General features: G+C 60.1%; 1 protein-coding gene across 2 annotated transcripts in view; it reads left to right on the forward strand.

The window, feature by feature from the left end:
- The first annotated feature begins 810 nt into the window (after window positions 1–810).
- Window positions 811–1,078, forward strand: part of DCAF15 (DDB1 and CUL4 associated factor 15) — a 7,777-nt gene continuing 7,509 nt past the window's right edge. The window contains exon 1 of one of the 2 annotated variants that reach the window (XM_081813890.1): window positions 811–975. In XM_081813890.1, the coding sequence (XP_081670016.1) occupies window positions 844–975 (132 nt within the window). In that variant the 5' untranslated portion in view covers window positions 811–843. The remainder of the gene's footprint in view (window positions 976–1,078) is intronic. The other variant, XM_081813899.1, reaches the window with a different exon arrangement.

Here is a 1,078-nt window from a genome sequence, read left to right on the forward strand (position 1 = left end):
TCGCATGTCAGGTACTCAGGAGCACTACACCGTAAGCCTCAGTTTCATCCTGTGTAAAATTGACATAATAAAAGGACCTATCTGCAAAACTGTTGCGAAGATTAAATGAGCAAACGCCACACGAAGACGATACTCCTAGCAGACATTCAACAATTATTATTATTACTGTCATCTGTAAAATGGGCACAACAGCGACCTACTACATAGAATTGTTGTAAGCTCAGAACCATGTCTAGCACATGTGAAGTGCTATATAAGCGATCGATGCTATCATCGATCATCATCATCATCCCACCAGGCCGCCCCCAGCCCATCCGAAAAATGTTTTCATTTAATCTCATCTTTTTTTTTTTTTTTGCAAAGCCCTTTCGTCGGCCTGGCCGGGTGGCCCCAGGATACTTGCCAGGCCTCTGTGCATCCGGATAGGGCGCTGTGGGGACTCCGGCCGGTGTGGACCAGGGGCTTCGATCGCCCCGCCCACGGGCCTGGACCGCCCGCGGTCTCCATGGAAACCCACCAGCCACAGGGGGGCGTGACGCCGCCGAGAGGGATAGGGGCCTTCGCCTATCCGGTCAAAGTCATCTCGGCAAGGGGCGCAAATGGGGCCTCTGACGGGTGCGTCCTTGCGGAAAGGCGGGAATACGGCGGCGAACCACGGGGGTTGTACCATCTCTACCAATCAAGGGCCGAGGTGGCTATGATGGACAGGCCTAGCGGGAAGAGGCCCCGAGTGCGGGCTTTCACCCAACCGACCGGCCTCAATGCCGAGAAAGGGCCAATGAGGAGGCGGCGGGGGTGGGACGAAAAGGCCGGTTGCTCCGGAAGTGGAGGGAGGGGGTGAAAATGGCGCCCAGCTCGAAATCGGAGCGGAATAGCGGGGCCGGGAGCGGCGGCGGCGGCCCCGGGGGCGCCGGAGGGAAGCGGGCAGCGGGGCGGCGGCGGGAGCACGTCCTCAAGCAGCTGGAGCGGGTCAAGGTAAGGCCTGGAGTCTGGGAGGGGCGCGCCGGAGGGGGGGGAGATGGGACGAGGGAGGCGGAGGGAGGGAGGGCGTTCGCGGGGTGAGGGGTTGGGGGCGGAG

Source organism: Leptonychotes weddellii, chromosome 1 (genome assembly GCF_054177405.1).
Source record: "Leptonychotes weddellii isolate Sample4059 chromosome 1, ASM5417740v2, whole genome shotgun sequence".
Taxonomy (NCBI): Eukaryota; Metazoa; Chordata; class Mammalia; order Carnivora; family Phocidae; genus Leptonychotes; species Leptonychotes weddellii.